Here is a 17,709-nt window from a genome sequence, read left to right on the forward strand (position 1 = left end):
CCCCTACAGTCATCCCTGGGTGTCCCCCACTAGCCCTGGATGCTCCCCAGCTAGTCACAGCCAGGCACCCGGCACCTGGCCCTGGGTATTTCCCACTAAGCCAGGGTGTCCCCCAGCCAATTAACAACACCCTACAGTTGGCCCTCAATGCCCCCCAGTAGCCCTGGATGCCCCCCAGGTACCTCCCAGGGTCTCCCACTAGCCCTGGATATCCCCCAGCTAATCCCAGGCAGCTCCCAGCTAGCCCTGGGTGCCCCTCGCTAGCCCTGGATGCTCCCCAGGTCACTCCAGGTGTCCCCCACTAGCCCTGGGTGCCCGACTAGCCCAGGCCCCCCGGTTATTCCCGGTTGTCCCAAGCAGCCCCGCGGCGCCTTGGGCCCCGCCCACTCCCTCAGGCCCCGCCCATTCCGCCCCAGGCCCCGCCCCGCCCGGCGCCCGAGCCCCGCCCCATGGCTGAGCCCCGCCCCTCGGCGCAGCTCTCGCGGCATCTGCGGGTGAGGGCGGCGCGAGATGTGCGGCGGCTGTGTGGGCACCGAGTACCCGGAGCGGGTGAGGGGGGCGCGGGGGGCTCCCGCACCGCCCCGGGCACCGGCACCGGCACCGGCACCGGTCCCAGCCTGTGCTCCCGCCCTAGGGCACCACCTGCCTGGAGGGCGGATCTTTCCTCCTGAACTTCGTGGGGTGCGCGCAGTGCGGCCGCCGGGACTTCGTGCTGGTCGGCAACCGGGCCGCGGGCCTGCACGACGGGGAGGAGATCGTCACCTATGACCGTGCGGTGGGGGGCACCGGGGGAGTGAGGGCCCGGGGAGGCTTGAGGGGGTGGGGGAGCCTTTGGCATCTGGGTCTTGGGGTTCTTGAAGGTTGGGGGGCCTGAGGGGACCTTTGGGGTCTGGGGCTCTTTGAGGGCTGGGGGGGACATTTGGGGTCTGGGGCTCAGGGATCGCGGAAGGTTGGGCGGGGGGCTTGAAGGCTGGGAGGGGTCGGGGGTCCGGGTGTGTTGAGTGCTGGGAGAGACCTTAGGTCTTGAAGGTCTTGAGGGATGCTGAGGGCATTGGGGGACCTTTGGAGTCTAGCGCTTGGGCGATGTTGAGGGTTAGAGAGGGCTGGAGGGGACCTTTGCGATCTGGGGGTCTTGAAGGCTGGGGGGCACAGGTGGAGGCCTTGAAGGCTGAGGGCTGGAGGTAACATTTGGATTCTGGGATGTCTTGAGGGCTGGGAGGGAGTCCTGGGGCGTGGGGCGTGATGGGGGGGGCTCAGAGGTCAGAGGAGGGGGAGGCCTAAGGGAGGATTAGTTTGAGTAGGGGAAATCTGGGGTCTCAATATTTGGGGGTTCCTGAGGATGGGAATGGTGGATGCCCAGGAGGGGGGTCTCCGGTTTTAGAGGAAGTGTCAGGGAGCCGCCGATGGGCATTAAGGAAGGTGTGTTGCTGGGAGGGGAATTTTGGGGGCTTCATGCTTTGGGGACTGGGACATCTCTGCCCCGGGGGTGAGGGCAGGCACAGAGGATTGGGGCCTGTCCCAAGAGATGGGGAGTGGGGGGATACCCCAGGGACAGTGTCCATGTCCCCTCACCCCACTGTCCCCTGCCCCACAGACCTGTGCAAGAACTGCCACCACCTGATTGCACGCCATGAGTACACCTTCAGCATAGTGGATGACTACCAGGTTTGCCTCTTGTCCCTCAGAAGCCCTTCCCGGCTCCTCTGCCTCCGGAATTCCAGACCCACCCTTCCACGGGCTGATTCCCACCTTCCCTGGGATGGAGCCTCAAAGGATTCAGAGCCACATCCCTGTGCTCAGGGCTACCTGGAGTCCCCCCAGCACTAATCTGTGCCTTGTGGGGGAAGCCCAGCGCAGCTGGCATGGGAATGTGGGTGATGGGAGGGGGCTGTGACCCCCATTCCTCATTCCTGGCACATCTCCTATGCAGCAAACTGCTGGAAAAAGGGCTCAGGGGAGCCAGTGGGGCTGGAAACAAGATCCCCTGGCTCGGATTGCAATCGGGGATCGGGTACCAGATCTGGCTCGGGTTTCCCTGTGGGGGAGCAGGGCCGTGGCAGCCCCCCTTTTTCCAGCCCCCCCCCCCCCTTTTTCCTTCCCCCAGGAATATACCATGCTGTGCCTGCTCTGCGGCCGTGCTGAGGATTCCGTCAGCATCCTGCCTGACGACCCTCGCCAGATGACCCCACTGTTCTGATCCCCACGTGTATCCCGGGATGAGCTTCCAGGAGCTCTGGGAGATCCCTGGATCCCTGGAACTGTAATACCTGGGGACCACGGTGTCCCTAACATGATTCGCTCCTCCAAACTTCCAGCCTGGATGCAGTGAACACCTGACACCGGATGCTCCCATGTTTCTGGAGCCTTTTGGCTCCAACCCTGACTGCAGGGATGGGATGCAGTGCCACGGCCTGAGCCCCCCATGTGCTGAAGACATAAAGGGGTCCCCAAAACAGTATCCAAAGGGATTCCCACCCCATCCTGCCTCAGGAGCTCTCATGTGTAGGGCAATAAATGTGACATGTGACAGCTTGGTGGCACAGGCAGGAGTATTCGGGGGGTGGGCTTCACTCCCTGGAGCTGGTGAAGGGTGTTGGGGTCTGATGCACGGGACTTTTCTTCATCACAGGAGCCTGTGGAATTCCTCCTTAGCCCTTTCCAGCATTGGAGAGCCCACTGCACTCTCCCAGTGCTCTCTTAAACCCTGCAGAGAAAGGACTTGGATCATTTTCCCTTCCCAAGGAGTTGGTTTGGGGTCACTTCCCCCTGCCCTGGGGTTTGTAACCTGGCCATGCCCTGCTGGGAATTCCATATTCCTGAGGCGGGAAGGAGCTGGGTGTGGGAAATCACTGCCCTGGGGTGGGTGAGGTGCTGCTCTTGGCACCCAGCCCCAACAACACCCACGGGGAACTGGGTGCAACCGGCCTGGCACCCACCTATCCCTGAGCCACCATTTCCTGGATCTGGCACCTCAGGGATGCTTCCTCTTTCCTGCTCGCCCCAACAGCCCCCAAAAACCACATGGTATGGGTATGTTCCCAAAAACCTTATGAATCCAGTTACACTCCCAAAAACCACACACATCTGGGCATGCTCCCTCCAGCTCATTTATTGCCACCAGCCCGCACCACCCCAGCGGCTCCAACCCTCTGCCCCCATCGAGCCCCCTCCCCATGGAGGTTTCAGAGGGGGCTGTCACCCTGCGGAGAGCTGAGGCCATCCCGGGGTGACACCAGAGCCAGGATCACACCAGAGCCAGGATCACGCTGGAGCTGGGATTACTTGGCCAGCTTGAGGAGACGCTGGATGTCAGGCTCCAGCTGGGCTGTGGGCACACGGGGGCTGTAGCGCCGGAACGGTTCCCCCTCGGGCCCCACCAGGAACTTCTCAAAATTCCAGGAGATATCGGAGCGCCGCACAGGGCTCCAGGTGACAAAGCGGGGCTCGGCCATCAGGTGTGCGGCCTCGTCGGCCGGTGCGGGCAGGTGAGCCTTGAGGTAGGCAAACACGGGATGGGTGTCGCTCCCGTTCACCTGACATTTCTGGAACAGGGTGAAGTTGGGCTCAAAGCCACCCCCGGGCCGCACATGCTTTAGGGTGTTGAGGATCTCCTCGTTGGTGCCGTTCTCCTGTGGCAGGAAAGGAGAAATCCAGAGCCCTGTGTTTCCCAGCTCCTCACCCCCTGCCTCGTAGCTCACAGGACTTACCTGGTATCCAAACTGGTTACAGGGGAAGCCCAGCACGACCAGCCGCCGGGGGTAGCGGGCTTGGAGCTGGTTGAGCTGGGTGTAATCCCGCACTGTGGTGCCTCAGAGCGATGCCACGTTCTCGATCAGGACTACACGGCCCCGGAAAACACCGAAATCCACCTTTTCCCCCTGCAAGGAGGTGGCGCTCAGGTCGTAGAATGACTTGGCGATGGGGACGGTCATGGCTGCGGGCGTGCGGCTGCTTGTGCCTGTGCCCTGTGCTGCCTCTTAAGGGCTTCCCGGTGCTCACGTCATGGTCCAAAGGTCTCCAGGCCCTGCCGCGGCTCGGGAGAAACCGGAGCCGCCCATCCCACCCATGGAAGGAGGAAGATGGCACAGGGCCAAGGTGATGCTCTACCTGCCTCAATAATTCATGGCACAGCACGGTGCGGCTGCTCATCCCAGTGCCTGCAGGATGTGGGATGCTGGGAGGGGGCACAGCATGTTCCCGAGGGTTGGGAATGCCCGTGAGAGTTGGGGAATAACGGGAATTGGGGAACTGGGGCTCTGTGGGATGGAGGAGGAGGGCACAAGTGCCCCGGTACTCCTTGCCTGGTGCTGCCATGGCATCACCTCTGGGGCTTCCTGTGCTGCCCATCTCAGTGCCCACCTGTCACAGGGCCCACTGGTCCCAGTGCCAGCTCCACCCTTGGGCCTATCTGCTGTGGTGCCCACCGTTGTCCACCTAGATCCCAGTGGGTTCCACTATCTTAGTGCCCACCATCATCCCAGTAACCACCCATCCCAGCCTGCCACCATCCCACTGCTGGCTCATTCCAGTGCCACCACCAAGCTTTCTGGCCCTGTCCCCACAGCTGGAGCTGAGTTGGTAGCCTGGTGGGCCATGGTGGTGGCCTTGGCACCCCACGGGCACCATGCCCCATGCTGCTGTGCCCAGCCTGGAAAGGGGACACCATCCCAGCAGCCCCAGATCACCCTCAATTATTGATCACTGCTCGGGTGTCCATGCCCAGGCTGCGCCTGCCACCATGGCATCGTGCCCGCAGCCCCCCGGAGCACACGGACCACCAGCCCCTCCAGCATCACCTTTATTCTGCAAACCACTGTGTAAAACCAGGGGTCCCACGGGTGCGGGGTGGGCATGGGGTAGGCACACAGCGCCTGGACAGCCCCCACCCCACCCGCAAACTGAGGGAAGCACAGGTGCCAGGATGGGGGGCCCCCTTGCCACCTTCCCATCCCCCTGTCCTGGGAGTGTCCTGTGTAGCCCCCCACTCCATGGGAGCTGCCCCAATCCTGCCCCCACCATGCCCCCTGATACAGCCTGGGGAGGAGGGGTCAGGGGGGTCCCAGCCTTCAACACCAGCAGGTTTTCGGGGTGTCCTCGCTCCCCAGGGGCTGCTGCTCGTCCTCCTCCAGCCGGGCCAGGGTCGGGGCACAGGGCAGCCCCCGCAGCTCATCCAGTTCTTTGCGGTGCGCCTGCAGCACCAGCTCCGTCAGCCGTGTGAAGGACTGTGGGAGAGGGGTGAGGTGAACCTGGAAGACCCCTCCAGTACCCCCTAACCTGCCCAGGGCAACCCCAGCCCCCTCAGAACCCCTCCAGCCCCCTCATTTCCTTCATACCTCCTTGATGTTGAGGTTGCTGCAGGCACTGGTCTCGTAGAAATCCATCCCGTATTCCCTGGCCAGCTGCGGCACCAGGGGTTTGGCGGGGGGGGGGGGGGGGGGGGGTAGCATGATTTGAGGGCAGGGGGGATTCAATACCCCTGGCCCCCCTCTCTGGAACGTGCACAGCTGGGCACAGACAGACAAGAGAGCTGTGGGGGGTGGCTGGCATAGGGGCTGGGTGCTGGGTGTAGGGGGCCCTGGGAGGGGCGCTGGGTGCTTTGGGGTCCAGAGGTCACTGGGAGGGATACTGGGGGCCACTGGGTGCTTTAGGGGTGCAGGGGAGCACGATGGAGGTGCAGGGAGGGGTTGGGAGTCGTTGGAACCCTGGGGGTGCACTGGGCAGTAAAGGGGTTTCCTGGATGCTCTGAGAACTGCAGGGGGAGTCAGTGGTCCCTGGGTTCAGACTGCAGGAGCACGGGGGTCCCTGGATAAAGGCAGGACTGCAAGAAGGCTATTGGGGTCCATGTGGAATGCAGGGGGGGCTTGTGGAGGGTCTGGCCATGCCGGGATTGCAGGGAGGTACACTGGGTGCTTTGGGGGTCAAGAGGTCCCAAGGGGGACACCGAGGGGGTCACTTTGTGCTTCAGGAGTGCAGGAGACCATGCTGGTGGTGCAAGGAGAGGTTAGGGGTCCCTGAACATTTTGCAAGTGGGGAAGAGGGAGCCTTGGGGGTGCAAAACCACCGCAGGGGTGGAAGGAAAGAGGGTTCCTGGGCACTGGGGGAGCTGTTTCTGGGGTGCCTGGGTACAGACTGCAAGAGGGTGGGGGGTCCCTGGTTGTGCTGGGAGGGGCTGGGGATGCTTGGGGGTCCTGGATAGAGGTAGGGCTGCAGGAGGGCTGTCAGGGTCCCGAGTGCAGAGGGGATCAGGGAGTGGCTGGCCATGCTGGGGGTGCAGGAGGGGTCCTGCCCCCGGGGGGGGGGGGCACAGAGCAGCCCCCGCTCACCTGCAGCCCTTGCTCTTTGGGCACTTGCCTCTTGTGCTCCTCATCTGCCTTGTTCCCGATGAGGATTTTCTGGACGCCATCAGGTGCATACTGGGCAGAGGAACAGTGTAAGGACCCCCACACACACACGACTGGGGAACCTCTGGACCTCCCCTCGTTTACCCCCACCTCATCCACGTCGCTGGCCCACTTCACAATGTGCTGGTAGGAGCGCTCACTGCTGATGTCGTACACCAGGAAGATGCCCTGCAGGGGGTGGGGGGAGCAGCCGTTGACACCCCAAAACTGTGCCTCAGTTTCCCCTCTCCTGTGCACCAGGACAGGGAACCCCCGTACCTGTGCCCGCCGGTAGTACTGCTTGGTGATGGTCTGGTACCGCTCCTGGCCGGCTGTGTCCCTGCCCGGGGACAGCGGGTCAGTGCTGCCACCCATGGCATGAATTGGGCAGGGCTCAGCCCCTACCTTGGGTGGGGGGAGCGGGACTCAGACCCACCAAAATTCCTTCCCCCTTCACCCCGGGATCCAGCGCTGCCACTCACCAGATCTGTATCCGCACCTTGATCCCATCCACTTCGATGGTCTTCATCTTGAAGTCAACGCCTGGGGTTAGAATGGGAGAGGTTGTGGGGCGTCCTGGTGTTCCCCTCCACAGGAGCTGCTGTCACTGGGGGCCCTCTGGTCCCCCCACCCGTCCTGACCCACCCCACGCCCCACCATGGCCTGGTGCTGGTCCCCACAGCCGGTGCCTGGCCTGGCAGGAGGCCCCGGTGCCAGATGGTGATCCTGGTGCTCCCAGTTCCCTGGTGCTGCATCTGTCCAGTGCTCCCAGTTCCCCAGTGCTACGGCTTCCTGGTGCTGTGTCTGCCCAGTGCTCCCAGTTCCCGGCTGCACGCTGCTCCCGGTTCCCCTGCGCCAGAGGTGCCCGGTCCTCCTGGTTCTCCTGTGCCCATGATTTCCTGGCTCCCATATACTCCCGGTTCCCTGAAGCCGCGGCTCTCCGGAGCCCGCGGGTTCCCAGTTTCCCCGTGCTGCAGCTTCCCGGTGGTCCCGGCTTGCGGGTGCCCACGGTTTTACCGTTTCCCGATGCCCACGGCTTCCCGGTTCCCCGGTGCTGCGACTCCCGATGCTCCGGGTTCCCACAGTTTTCCCCTTCCCTGGAGCCCACGGTTTTCCCTCTCCCCGCTGCCCACGGTTTTCCCGCTCTCTGGTTACCTGTTTCCCCATGTTCCTAGTGTTGCAGCTCTCCAGTGCCCACGGTTAACCCTTTCCCGGTGCCCCCGGTTTTCCCGTGCCCACCACTCCCCGGTTCCTCGGTTCCCACGACTGCCGGCTGCCCTGGTTTCCCGTTTCCTCGATCCTGTGGCTTCCCAGTTCCTCGGTAGTCCCGGTTCCCCGATGCTCACGGTTTTCCCGTTCCCTGGGTTCCCATTTCTCGGTTGCTGCGTCTCCCTTGTCCTCCCGGTTCTCCGGTTCCCACGGTTTTCCTGCTCCCCGGTTGCCCATTTTCCCGTTTCCCCAGTGCTGCGGCTTCCCAGTACTCACGGTTTCGTGGCGCCCATGGCTCCCCAGTTCCCCGGTTTCCCTTTTCCCCGGTACTGCGGCTCCCAGTGCGCCCGGTTACCCGGTGCTGCGCCTCCCCATTGCTCCCGATTCCTTGATGATCCCGGTTTCACGTTTCCCCGGTGCTCCCGGTTCTCTGGCTTCCCGTTTCCACGGTGCTGTGGCTCCCAGTCTTCCTGGTTGCCCGGTTCCCCGATGCTCCCGTTTCCCCGGTGCTGAGCCTCCCCACTGCTCCCGCTTCCCCGATGCTCCCGGTTCCCCGTTTCCCCGCTCCCGCGGCCGCCGTGCGCTGCCGCTGCCGGTACCGATGGTGGAGATGTGGGCGGGGTGGAACTGGTTGTCGGTGAACCGGCAGAGCAGGCAGGTCTTGCCCACGCCCGAGTCCCCGAGCAGCAGCAACCGGAACAGCACGTCGTACTGCTTGGCCATGGCGGGCCCGGGCCGCCGCCGCCGCCGCCACACCGGGGCCGCTCCGGGGCCGCGAGCTACGCCGCCGCCGCGCCGGGCCGGGCTGGCACCGGGGGATGCACCGGGGCGGGGCGGGGCGGGGGCGGTGGCGGCGGGAGGGGGCACCGGGGGGGGAAACGAGGGGGGCGACACCGGGGATGGACCGGGGGATGCTGTGGGGAGCGGGGAGGGGACACCGGAGATACACCAGGGATACACGGGAGATGCCGTGGGGAATTGGGCGGCGACACGGGGGATGGACTGAGAAGGGAGCTGGGGAGAACAGGGGGACGGAGCCAGGAATGCACCGTAGGATACGTTGGGGATGCTCTGGAAAAGGGGAGGTGGGAGATGGGGATGTACCAGGGGGACCAGTGGGGACTCCGGAGGCTCTGGGAGCACCAAGGGTGCACCAGGGGTTGCTCTAGGGGCATTGGGAAGGGGACAGAGGGGTGCAGCAGGGGACACTGGGGTGACACAGAGCTGCACCAGGGGAACTGGTGACACTTAGGAAGGATGGGATGGCACCCAGCGGGACCTGGACAAGGGTGGGTTGTCCAGGTTGTCCTGTCCAGGGACAAGGTTCCCATGGGAACATCGTGGGGGTCAACAAGGCCAAGGGCAGGGTTGGCTCATGGATCAGGACAGCTCCTGAGATCAGTGCAAGATGGGGGTGATGGGATGGAGAACAGCCCAGATGAGAGGAATTTGGGGCTACTGGGGAATGAGAGGCTGGATACGACCTGGCAACGTGTGCTGGCAGCCCTGGAAAGTCACCCATGTCCTGGGCTGTGTCACTGGGAGTGTGGGCAACAGGTGATGGGGGCATTGTCCTCCTCTGCCCCACTCAGGTGAGACCCCACATGGAGAACTGTGTCCAGCCCTAAAATCCTTTTCATGGGAAGGACATGGAGCTGCTGGAGCAAGTCCGGAGGTGGCCAGAGAAATGCTCCGAGGGCTAAGAACAGGCTGGGAGAGCTGGGATTGCTAAGCCTGGAGAAGAGAAGGCTCCAGGGAGAGCTAAGAGCCCTTTCCAGTGCCTACAGGGGCTCTAAGAGAGATGGACAGGGACTTAGGATGAAGGCATGGAGTGCCAGGACAAGGGGGAACGGCTCCAAAGTGGAAAAGGGGAGGTGTTGATTGGATATTGGGAAGAAATTCTTCACTGTGAGGGTGGTAAGGCATTGGAATGGATTTCCCAGAGCAGCTGTGGCTGCCCCATCCCTCAAAGTGTCCAAGGCCAGGCTGGACAGGGCTTGGAGCAACCTGGTCTAGTGGAAGGTGTCCCAGTGTCCCTGCCCATGGCAGGGGGTGGAACTGGATGGGCTTTAAGGTTCTTATCAACCCAACCCGTGGATTCTATGATGATGCAAGACATGACGTCACATCACGACGACGCAGCCGCCCGGGGGGGGTGTGGCTCTTCCGCGCACGCGCGCCGGGGCTGGGCGGCGGGGGCGTGGCCAAGAGCGAAGGGGCGCGGTCACACGGGAGGGGCGCGGTCACGCGTGGTGGGCGTGGCCAGGAGCGCGGCCGCGCGTCCCCTCCCGGCCGCCGTCGCCCGCTGCCCCCGCGGCCGCAGCATGGCGGGAGCGGCCCCCGGCCCCGGCGGGCGGCGGCGGCTGCGGGACGATGGGCTGCGGACCTGCACCTCCGCCGAGCAGGTGCCGGGGAGCGCCAGGGGCTGCAGCGTGGCGCGTGGGGTGCCGGGGGGGGTGGGGTGTGCAGTGTCGTGGGGCTGGGCTTTGGGGTGCCATGGAACTGGGGTGTGGGGTGCCGGGCTGCCGTGGGGCTGGGCTTTGGTCTCCCCTGGGACGGGGCTCAGGGGTGCCGTGGGACTGGGTGATTCCTATCCCAGCATCCCCACGCAACTAGTGTCCCCGCACCCCCTGTGACAACACCCCAGCCACCAGTGTTTTGAGGGGCCCGGCGGTGCTGACGCCCACCAGCCACGGCAGCTCCCGCGGGGCACGTCCCCCAGAACCAGTCTGGGGAGGGTGAGGGGTCCTGGGGCAGCCAGACTCTCCCCTCCGTCCCTCTGTCCTGACCTATGCCCTGGCAGCTCCTCCGGGGGCTGGAACGGGGTAAAAAGTGACTCCGGGTTTCCCAATCCATGGAGTTCTTGCTGAGTTCCGTCCTGGCAGGACACAGTGCCGTGAATGCAGGTCCCCGTGCGGCCCCTCCTCACCCCTGAGGCTGATCCCGGGGTATTTTCTTGAGGATTACCCTGGCTTAGGGTGTCCAAGTCCCTGGTCATCCCAGCGTGAGCGGGAGGAGGGTGTTTTCCATAGCAGTCTTGGGATGAACCAAACTCAAGCTGGATTTGTAAAGCAGCACAGGATGGTGCTGGATTCTGGCATAAATCGGGGCACAAAACTCCTGGGAATTCCTACTCTGGTTTTTCTGGGTGAGATGGGGCTGTGAGTCGGATAAACCCCTGGGATGGGGGAGAAGCTGCAGGGCTCAATGGGGATTGTGTTTGGGATGTGCGGAGCCTCTTTCCAGAGCTCAGCATAGTCTTTATTCCGATTTTTCCTGACAAGTCCAAGGTGGAGGACATCGTGCAGGAGGTCTATGACGCCTACAGGACAAACCATCACTCCTCACAGTGAGTTTCAAAATTCTCGATAACCATAAATAATTCCCATTCCAAAAAAGTTTTCGACTCCAGTGGGTGCTGCAGTAGGATTCTGCCCCTCCTGCCACTGTCCCCCTGCTTTTTCAGGACACCCTACCTGTTCATCCTGTCCTCTCTGTATTCCAGGTATGTCCTGCAGCGGGAGAAGCACTTCCATTACCTGAAGAGAGGCCTCCGGCAGCTCACTGAAGCCTATGAGGTACCAGGAATGCCAGATATCCCACCTGGAGCCACTGGCTGGGGTGAACCCATTGCCCTGGGGCTGTCACCAGGATTGTTTGTCGCCGGGGGTTTCCCAGCCCCAGAATGGACACAGCATTCCCTGTGTGCCCATGCTCATCCCAGTGATGCTCTGGGGATTCTCCTGTCTGTCTCCTCACTCCCGCCTGCTCCTGCTGTGTCCAGTGCCATTCCCTGACTGTCCCCTCTGTCCCTGCAGTGTCTGGATGCCAGCCGCCCCTGGCTCTGCTACTGGATCCTGCACAGCCTGGAGCTGCTGGATGAGCCCATTCCCGAGTCAGTGGCCTCTGAGTAAGTGGGGAGAGCCGGGGGGACCCCACCATGGCCACTGTCCCCGCGGGGCACCCGCGTGACTCCGGAGGTGCCACCTCCCGCTGTCCCCAGAGCAAAGGAGCGCTTTGTCTCCCTGCCACCGTCAATGCCGCCCATTCTTCCGGCGGCTTCCTCGTGACGACGGAGATGGGAGGGTGACACCCCCGGCTTTGACCTCGGGGGGATTCACGAGGCTGGGAGGGGACATGTCACCCCACCGGGGTGACACAGGTGACACTGTGCCCCTTCCCCACCTTTCTGCAGCGTCTGCCAGTTCCTGAGGCGCTGCCAGAGCCCCCAGGGTGGATTTGGGGGGGGTCCTGGCCAGCACCCCCACCTCGCCCCCACCTACGCCGCTGTCAACGCGCTCTGCATCATCGGCACTGAGGAGGCCTTCGGCATCATCGACAGGTCCGGGGGGCCGGGGGAGCTGGGGGGAAGGTGGGGTGTGTGTCCCTCCTCTCATGGCTGCTGGCTCCTGCAGGAAGAAGCTCTTGGAATACCTGCACTCGCTGAAGCAGCCGGATGGCTCCTTCCTCATGCACGTGGGTGGAGAAGTGGATGTCAGGTGGGTGAGGGCTGCTTGGGGGGGCTGTTTTGGAGGGCCTGGGCATTTTGGGGAGCCAGTGCTGGGAGTGGATGCTATGGTGGCGAGCTGGTGCCATTCTGGGGATTCAGTGCTGGGACCTGCTGATGTTTTTGAGAGCCAGTATCGTTTTGGGGAGCTGGTGCTATGGTGGGGAGCCACTGGTAATTTGGGGTACAGTTTTGGGGAGTCAGTGCTGTTTTGGGGAGCAAGTGCTGGGAGCTGGTGCTGTTCTGAGGAGCCAGTGCCATGGCAGGGTGCAGTTTTGGGGACCCAGTTGTGTTTTGGGGAGCTGGCAGTTTTGGGGAGTAGGTGTCAGGGAGCTGGTGCCATACTGGAGTACCAGTGCTGTTTTGGGGAGCTGGTACCATGGTGGGGAGCCAGTGCCATGGGGAGGTGTAGCTTTGGGGAGCCAGTGCTGTTTTGGGTGCTTGTGCCATGGCAGGGGGCCAGTGACAGGAACTACTGCCATGGCAGGGTGCTGTTGTGCAGAGCTAGCTGAGTCAGGGACTTTGTGCCATTATGGGGAGCCGGAGCTGTGGCAGGGAGCTGGTGCCACTTTGGGGTGCCAGTGCCACATCCCTGAGCACCCATCTCCTGAATTTCTGAGCGCCCTTTTCCTGCAGGAGCGCCTACTGCGCTGCCTCAGTGGCCTCGCTGACCAACATCCTGACACCCACGCTCTTCGCTGGGACAGCTGAGTGGATCGCCAGGTGAGATCTGGGGACAGGTGGGGGACAGGGGATGGCATTCCCAGCGTCCCTGCCACCCTGACCCTGCTCCCACAGGTGTCAGAACTGGGAGGGCGGGATCGGAGGCGTGCCAGGCATGGAGGCACATGGCGGCTACACTTTCTGCGGCGTGGCCGCGCTGGTCATCCTCAAGCAGGAACATCTGCTGAACCTCCGGAGCCTGCTGGTGAGTGACCCCTCGCTGGGATGCTGGGAGTCTCATCCCGCCTGGGATCTCTGGTCCCACACTGGCTCCCATCACCCCGCAGCACTGGGTGACCGGGCGGCAGATGCGCTTCGAGGGTGGATTCCAGGGCCGCTGCAACAAGCTGGTGGACGGGTGCTACTCCTTTTGGCAAGCCGGGCTCCTGCCCCTGCTCCATCGGGCACTCCATGCCAGGGGTGAGTTGCCACAGGCTTCCTCTGTCCCCAGAATGGCATCTCCAGGGATTTAACACCTTCGCTGGTGTTTCTCCTTTGGGTTCCCCTTCCAGGCGATCCAGCGCTGAGCATGGCACACTGGATGTTCGACCAGCTGGCACTGCAGGAATACATTCTCCTGTGCTGTCAGTGCCCAGCCGGCGGGCTGCTGGATAAGCCAGGAAAGTGAGTGCAGGGGGGAATACAGGGCTGCCTGGCACCCCAGATTCCCCCTCACCATCCCAATATCTCCCTGGATGCAGATCCCGGGATTTCTACCACACCTGCTACTGCCTGAGCGGGCTGGCCATTGCACAGCACTTCGGAAGTGGAGACCTCCACAATGAGGTGGTCCTGGGTATCCCTGAGAATTGCCTGGTAAGCGCTAGGTATTTCTGGGGTGGGCAGGGATGAGCTTCCAGGGCTCCACAGCACTGAGAAAGTCAGATCCTATGGCAGTGGAGAGTTGGGGTTCAGCCTAAAGAAGAGAAGGCTTCAGGGAGAGCTTAGAGCTGCTTCAAGGGCCTAAAGAGCTACAAGGGAGCTGGAGTTGGGCTTTGGACAAGGGCTTGGAGTGACAGGACAAGGGGGAATGGCTTCAAACTGGAAAAGGGGAAACTGTGTCTGCCCCATCCCCTGGAAGTGTCCAAGGTCAGGCTGGACAGGGCTTGGAGCAACATGGGATAGCGGAAGATTCCCTGTGCACAGTGGGTTGGACTACATGATCCTTAAGGTACCTTCCCACCCAAACCATTCTAGGAGTCCGTGATTAACATCCTCCATCCCTCTCTTTCCCACAGCAAGCCACACACCCTGTCTACAACATTGCCCCGGAGAAGGTGGCGAGGGCGGTGATGCACTTCCTGCAGTATCCTGTGCCTAGCCTGGATCCGGCATCTGCTGCCGAGTAGGGGGGTCCTGCTGCTGGCTCGGGGTGCCGAGCCCCGGGAGCGAGTGGCACAGCCCATCCCCGTGGTGGCTGGCCAGGCAGAGCGAGGTGCTCAGGGTGCTAGCAATACCAAAATCCAGCCTGCTCCAGGCCCAGTGTCCTGCTGCCATCCTGGCCAGAGCTGAGGTGGGACACGGGCTCTGGCAGAGCTTTTTGGCATCAATAAACCAGAAGTGACACCCGCCGTGTGCTGGTGGCCCTGGGGATGCGGAGCAGGAGGTGATGCCACGTCCAGCTGCGGTGGCATCACTTCTCCCATTCCAAGAACATGCGGTAACCATGGGGGAGGATAAAATAAGTGGAATTTTGGCTTTTTTTGTTTATTATTTATAGTCTTATAGTAAAGGGAAGCCTTAACTTGCAAGACAACTCTGGGCAGTATGTACAACATACCTTAGATCCATGGAATGGCATCAAAATAGGGGGAAAAGGGGCACCTATGGGGCGGGGATGGGCCACTGAACTTCGGAAAATGCCACTGAGGTGGGGAAGGGTCAAGGGAGGGAAAGAGAAGGAGAAGGAGGAGGGGGTGGGGGGGGAAGGAGCCCCCAAGCCTGGCTCTGTGCTCTGCCGACTCGGGCAGGTGGAGTTGCACACGGAGAAAATAAATAGGGAGATCCCCCCCAGTGCTTGCTCCTTTTTTTTGGGGAACTGCCCGGCTCCTCCCCGCTCTGGACTGCACTGGTCCCCGGGTATAAATAGAAATGCTCCTATAAAACCAGGAGGGAAGGGGAGGGGGGTCGCTAGCAGAGGGGAGTTGGTGGCGGAGTCTCCCTGACCCCCCCAAGTCTTTCTGCTCAGCCTGGCCGGCTCCCCCCAGGGCCGGCGCGGTAGGAGCAGGGAAGGGGCCGGGGAAGGCTGGGAAGCTGCAGTCCAAGAGCTTCTAGGAGCGGAGGGAGCGAGTCCTGCCGCAGGCTGGGGGGCGGCGGGGGGGCCTAACTGGCCTCCATGCGCAGCTTCTTCCTGTTCTGCGGCTCGTCGGGCTCCGAGTCGGAGCTGGAGTTGGAGCCGCCGTCGAAGGCGGAGATGGCGCTGCCCTTGGGGTTGGTGTAGAGGCTGTTGTCCGCGGGATAGCTGGCCTGGAGCTGGGCGCTGGATCGGGCCTTCTCCAGCGCGCGCACTGCGAGGGATGGCACCGTGTCACCCCTGGGCCCAGCCCTGCCTGCAGCCCAGTTCCTGACACGCCCCAGCTCCCACCGGATCCTGGAGCCTGAGCTCTTCCAGACCCCAGATCCTGCCAGACCTCAGCTCCCACTGAATTCTGGACCCTGATAGACCCTGGTCCTGCCAGACCCTGGTCCTGCCAGACGTCAGCTCTTGCCAGATCCCAACTCCCACTGGATCTCAGCTCCCACCAGATCCTGAATTCTGATGGATCCCATCTCCTTCCAGACCCAGGTCCCACTGGATCTTGGATCCCAAACCCTACTGGACCCCAGATCCTGGCTCCTGAACCCTGCCAGACCCCAGCTCCTGGATCTCAGGTCCTGCTAGACCCCATTTCCAGCCGGATCCCAGCTCCCACCTTGCTGCTCCAGCAGCGCGTTCTGCCGCTTGAGGTCGTCGATGTCCTGCTGGTGCGTGTTGTTTTTCCGGCGCATGTACTGGATGTACTCTGTGGCTTTGTCCAGGATTTGGGCCCGGGATGCCTGTTGCAATAGTGGGAAAAGCCAGAGGCAAGATAAAGACCTAGTCCAGGGGGCAAAACTGGAATTTCACCTGCCTCATCCCACCCTGGCTCTGGTCCTCACTGGGGGCTCCTGTGGCACAAGAGAGCCTTGGGAATGCCCCAAAGTGAGAAACCTGGACCACGGGTGGGTGCTGTCCGTGCTCCCAGCACACTCCATAAACTCACCTTCTCTCCCTGGAGCGAGGGCACGGAATCCCGCAGGCTGTGGAAGCTGTCCTTGATGTGGTCCCTGCGCTTGCGCTCCAGTGCGTTGTGATGAGCCCGTTTGTCGGCCTGGCGGGGGGGACAGGGGTGGCACCGGGTGGAGGCCACCACCTGCACCCCCAAAAATTCCCTCTGGGAACCGCTGTGGGAGCTCGGCTGAGCCCCCAGGGCGGCTCCGTGGCTGTGACGCCTCCGGCTGGGCCGTGAGGGCGTGGGAAGGAGGCGGCTCCCGGTGCTTTCGGTTTCCCCAGCTTCCTGCTGCCGGGGCAGCTCTGGGCCCCGGGGGGGGCACACCACTTTCCCCCTGCAACACGGCCACCTCCTCCCCTACTCCCCAAGCAACCAGGCACAAAACCCCCCCATGCCCTCTGTCAACCCCTTGTGTTGTACCCCCTGTGCCCCCCAAACATAGCCCCACCCCCCAAGTGACTCGGCCCCACACGTAACACCCCCCCAACACCCCTGCTTTACCCCAAAAAGCCTCCCACTCCCCCTCCCCTAAAGAGCCCCGAATCCTCCTCCACAAGACCCCAAGGCCCGCTGGTGTCCCACCCGTAAGACCCCCAGCCCCACAGGACACTCCCAAACCCAGTTCCCCCACTCAAAAGACTTGACTCCATGGTTCCCCTTCCACGTCACAGCCCCCAACCAAAATAAGACCCCCAACCCCACAGGTGTCCCCTCTCCAAGCCCAACCCTCCTCCGCAAAAGACCCCCAGCTCTACTGGTGTCCCCCCCCTTCCAAGATTCCCAATGCCACAGGACACCCCCAAGCCCAGATTTCCCCCTCCAAGACCCCCATCCCTACAGATCCCTCTCCACGTCACAGCCCCCCCAGAAGACCCCAGCCCCAAAGGTGTGCTCCCCTCAAAAAGACCCTCAACGCCACAGGTGCCCCCCTCAACACCCCCAACCCTACTGATGTCCCCCCAGTACCCCGATCCCCACAGGACACGCCCAACACCCCCGTTGCCCCCAGGACCCCCATTCCCCCGCTCCCCTTCCATGTCACCCCCCTCCCCAAATCCCGCCCCCTCACACCCCGGCCCACGTGCTCCCGATCCCGGGGGCGCTGCGGGGCAGCCCCCAGCGACCTACCGCGGACTGAAACCTCGGCTGCTCCTCCTGAGGAGCCCCGACCCGGGCGAGGAGGAAGAGGAAGAAGATGGTGGGGGGGGTGCGCCGCCATATGAAGGAAGAACACACATAAACCAAACATTACCCCACTCCCAGCGCTCCTAACGTGGGGAAGAGCCACGGAGGGTTATCCCAGGGATTGTCCCGGGGTTGGGGGCCCAACTCACGTCGCTCTCCACCTCGATGTCATCGTTGTCGCTCATCGCTCCCGCCCGGGTGAAGCCGCGGGCCGCGCCGCCACAACAACAGCCCGCACCGCGCATGCGCGGAACTCGGGGGGGGTGGGGGGGGGAATGATGGCGCCGGGCGACGCGAACGGTTGCGGGAGTTGTGGTTTGAGTGGGGAGATGGAGGCATCTTCCACGTGGCGGGGACTACAACTCCCGGCGTACACCGCGTGGGGGCAGCGCGTGGCACGCCGGGAGCTGTAGTCTCCGCTTCGGAAGGGGGCGCCGAAGGTGCGTGGCCAGAG

At 63.0% G+C, this 17,709-nt stretch overlaps 5 protein-coding genes across 12 annotated transcripts; 2 read left to right on the forward strand and 3 right to left on the reverse strand.

The window, feature by feature from the left end:
* Window positions 1-442: 442 nt before the first annotated feature.
* Window positions 443-2,529, forward strand: CHURC1 (churchill domain containing 1). The gene is made up of 4 exons (XM_032112527.1): window positions 443-549; window positions 635-770; window positions 1,595-1,665; window positions 2,105-2,529. Exons 1-4 carry the CDS (start codon window positions 511-513, stop codon window positions 2,195-2,197), a joined length of 339 nt encoding a protein of 112 aa, XP_031968418.1. The 5' UTR covers window positions 443-510; the 3' UTR covers window positions 2,198-2,529.
* A 556-nt stretch (window positions 2,530-3,085) lies between these two features.
* GPX2 (glutathione peroxidase 2) lies at window positions 3,086-4,678 on the reverse strand. The gene is made up of 2 exons (XM_032112524.1): window positions 3,708-4,678; window positions 3,086-3,629 (listed from the first exon to the last, which is right to left on the reverse strand). The coding sequence occupies exons 1-2, from the start codon at window positions 3,930-3,932 to the stop codon at window positions 3,279-3,281; spliced, it is 576 nt and encodes a 191-aa protein (XP_031968415.1). The 5' UTR covers window positions 3,933-4,678; the 3' UTR covers window positions 3,086-3,278.
* Window positions 4,679-4,785: 107 nt separating this feature from the next.
* On the reverse strand, window positions 4,786-8,374 carry RAB15 (RAB15, member RAS oncogene family). 7 transcript variants are annotated; one of them, XM_032112518.1, is made up of 7 exons: window positions 8,189-8,374; window positions 6,863-6,923; window positions 6,660-6,720; window positions 6,492-6,569; window positions 6,324-6,413; window positions 5,334-5,399; window positions 4,786-5,222 (listed from the first exon to the last, which is right to left on the reverse strand). In XM_032112518.1, exons 1-7 carry the CDS (start codon window positions 8,310-8,312, stop codon window positions 5,067-5,069), a joined length of 636 nt encoding a protein of 211 aa, XP_031968409.1. In that variant the 5' UTR covers window positions 8,313-8,374; the 3' UTR covers window positions 4,786-5,066. The 7 variants fall into 7 exon arrangements, with proteins under 7 accessions (XP_031968409.1, XP_031968413.1, XP_031968411.1 ...); XM_032112522.1 differs by lacking the exon at window positions 8,189-8,374 and adding an exon at window positions 7,945-8,171; XM_032112520.1 differs by lacking the exon at window positions 8,189-8,374 and adding an exon at window positions 7,866-8,171.
* A 1,260-nt stretch (window positions 8,375-9,634) lies between these two features.
* Window positions 9,635-14,390, forward strand: LOC116445656 (protein farnesyltransferase subunit beta-like). The gene is made up of 12 exons (XM_032112516.1): window positions 9,635-9,994; window positions 10,874-10,938; window positions 11,095-11,167; window positions 11,408-11,499; window positions 11,785-11,931; window positions 12,005-12,088; window positions 12,733-12,819; window positions 12,895-13,024; window positions 13,107-13,239; window positions 13,332-13,443; window positions 13,521-13,635; window positions 14,058-14,390. The coding sequence occupies exons 1-12, from the start codon at window positions 9,692-9,694 to the stop codon at window positions 14,166-14,168; spliced, it is 1,452 nt and encodes a 483-aa protein (XP_031968407.1). The 5' UTR covers window positions 9,635-9,691; the 3' UTR covers window positions 14,169-14,390.
* Window positions 14,391-14,501: 111 nt separating this feature from the next.
* Window positions 14,502-17,631, reverse strand: MAX (MYC associated factor X). 2 transcript variants are annotated; one of them, XM_032112525.1, is made up of 5 exons: window positions 17,405-17,631; window positions 17,199-17,225; window positions 16,062-16,169; window positions 15,732-15,861; window positions 14,502-15,326 (listed from the first exon to the last, which is right to left on the reverse strand). In XM_032112525.1, exons 1-5 carry the CDS (start codon window positions 17,498-17,500, stop codon window positions 15,142-15,144), a joined length of 546 nt encoding a protein of 181 aa, XP_031968416.1. In that variant the 5' UTR covers window positions 17,501-17,631; the 3' UTR covers window positions 14,502-15,141. The 2 variants fall into 2 exon arrangements, with proteins under 2 accessions (XP_031968416.1, XP_031968417.1); XM_032112526.1 differs by having other exon boundaries at window positions 15,732-15,855; window positions 17,405-17,521.
* Window positions 17,632-17,709: the final 78 nt, after the last annotated feature.

The sequence above is a fragment of the Corvus moneduloides genome, chromosome 6 (genome assembly GCF_009650955.1).
Source record: "Corvus moneduloides isolate bCorMon1 chromosome 6, bCorMon1.pri, whole genome shotgun sequence".
Classification (NCBI taxonomy): Eukaryota; Metazoa; Chordata; class Aves; order Passeriformes; family Corvidae; genus Corvus; species Corvus moneduloides.